At 58.4% G+C, this 676-nt stretch overlaps 1 protein-coding gene across 1 annotated transcript in view; it reads right to left on the bottom strand.

Annotated features, from left to right (window-relative positions):
- Window positions 1-57, bottom strand: part of ACY1 (aminoacylase 1) — a 4119-nt gene extending 4062 nt beyond the window's left edge. The window contains 1 exon segment of the mRNA XM_010023715.1: window positions 3-57. Within this exon segment, the coding sequence (XP_010022017.1) occupies window positions 3-57 (55 nt within the window).
- Between the last annotated feature and the right edge of the window lie 619 nt (window positions 58-676).

The raw sequence follows: 676 nt of genomic DNA, 5'->3' as shown, positions 1-676 counted from the left end.
CGTAACTGAGGGGTCCTCTGAGGCCCCTGCACTCTTCCCAGGCTTCCCGGGTGCCATGGCAGGGACAGAGGCTGCACAGCTCTGGGGGAAGAGCTGCAAGATGGTTAATAACCCACCGGCCCCTCCAAAGTCCACAGCAAACTTGGTTGTTACAGAAACCAGAGTAGGACAGGACAAAGGTCTCCCCAGTACAAGTCTTGGGATGCCACGTGACTGGGGGCTACAGAAGTACAGGAGAGTGACAGGCTACTGGGTGTTCGAGGGGTGCTGGGCAGCAAGAGGAGCAGGAGGATGTGGGGCATCCTCCTTACACATGTGGGGCATCACATGCTTAGGGGCATGTGAGGGTACAGCAGGATGGGTGACAGGGAACACTGGGGAAGTATGGGAGTAGGGGTGCAGGGGATCATGGTTAGGGGCACAGAGGGCTGCAGGGGTACTGAATTGGGGTGCAGGGGCACCATGGTTAGAGTTGTGGGAGTATGGGGTACCATGGGTAGGGGTGCAGGCGTGCTGTGGTTAAGGGAGTGGAAGATAGAGAAGCGGGAGGGGGGGCAGCACACCACGGTTAGGGGTACGGGGGTGTGCAGGGTACCATGGTTAGGGGTTCAAGGTCTGCATGGGTTGGGATGCAGCAGTTGCACAGCAGTTGCAGTGCAGGAGTAGCACAAGCAAC

Source organism: Nestor notabilis, unplaced genomic scaffold, assembly GCF_000696875.1.
Source record: "Nestor notabilis isolate BGI_N333 unplaced genomic scaffold, ASM69687v1 scaffold23421, whole genome shotgun sequence".
Classification (NCBI taxonomy): Eukaryota; Metazoa; Chordata; class Aves; order Psittaciformes; family Psittacidae; genus Nestor; species Nestor notabilis.
Note: the sequence above shows the minus strand (reverse complement) of the source record. Positions and strands in the feature narration are given on the sequence as shown.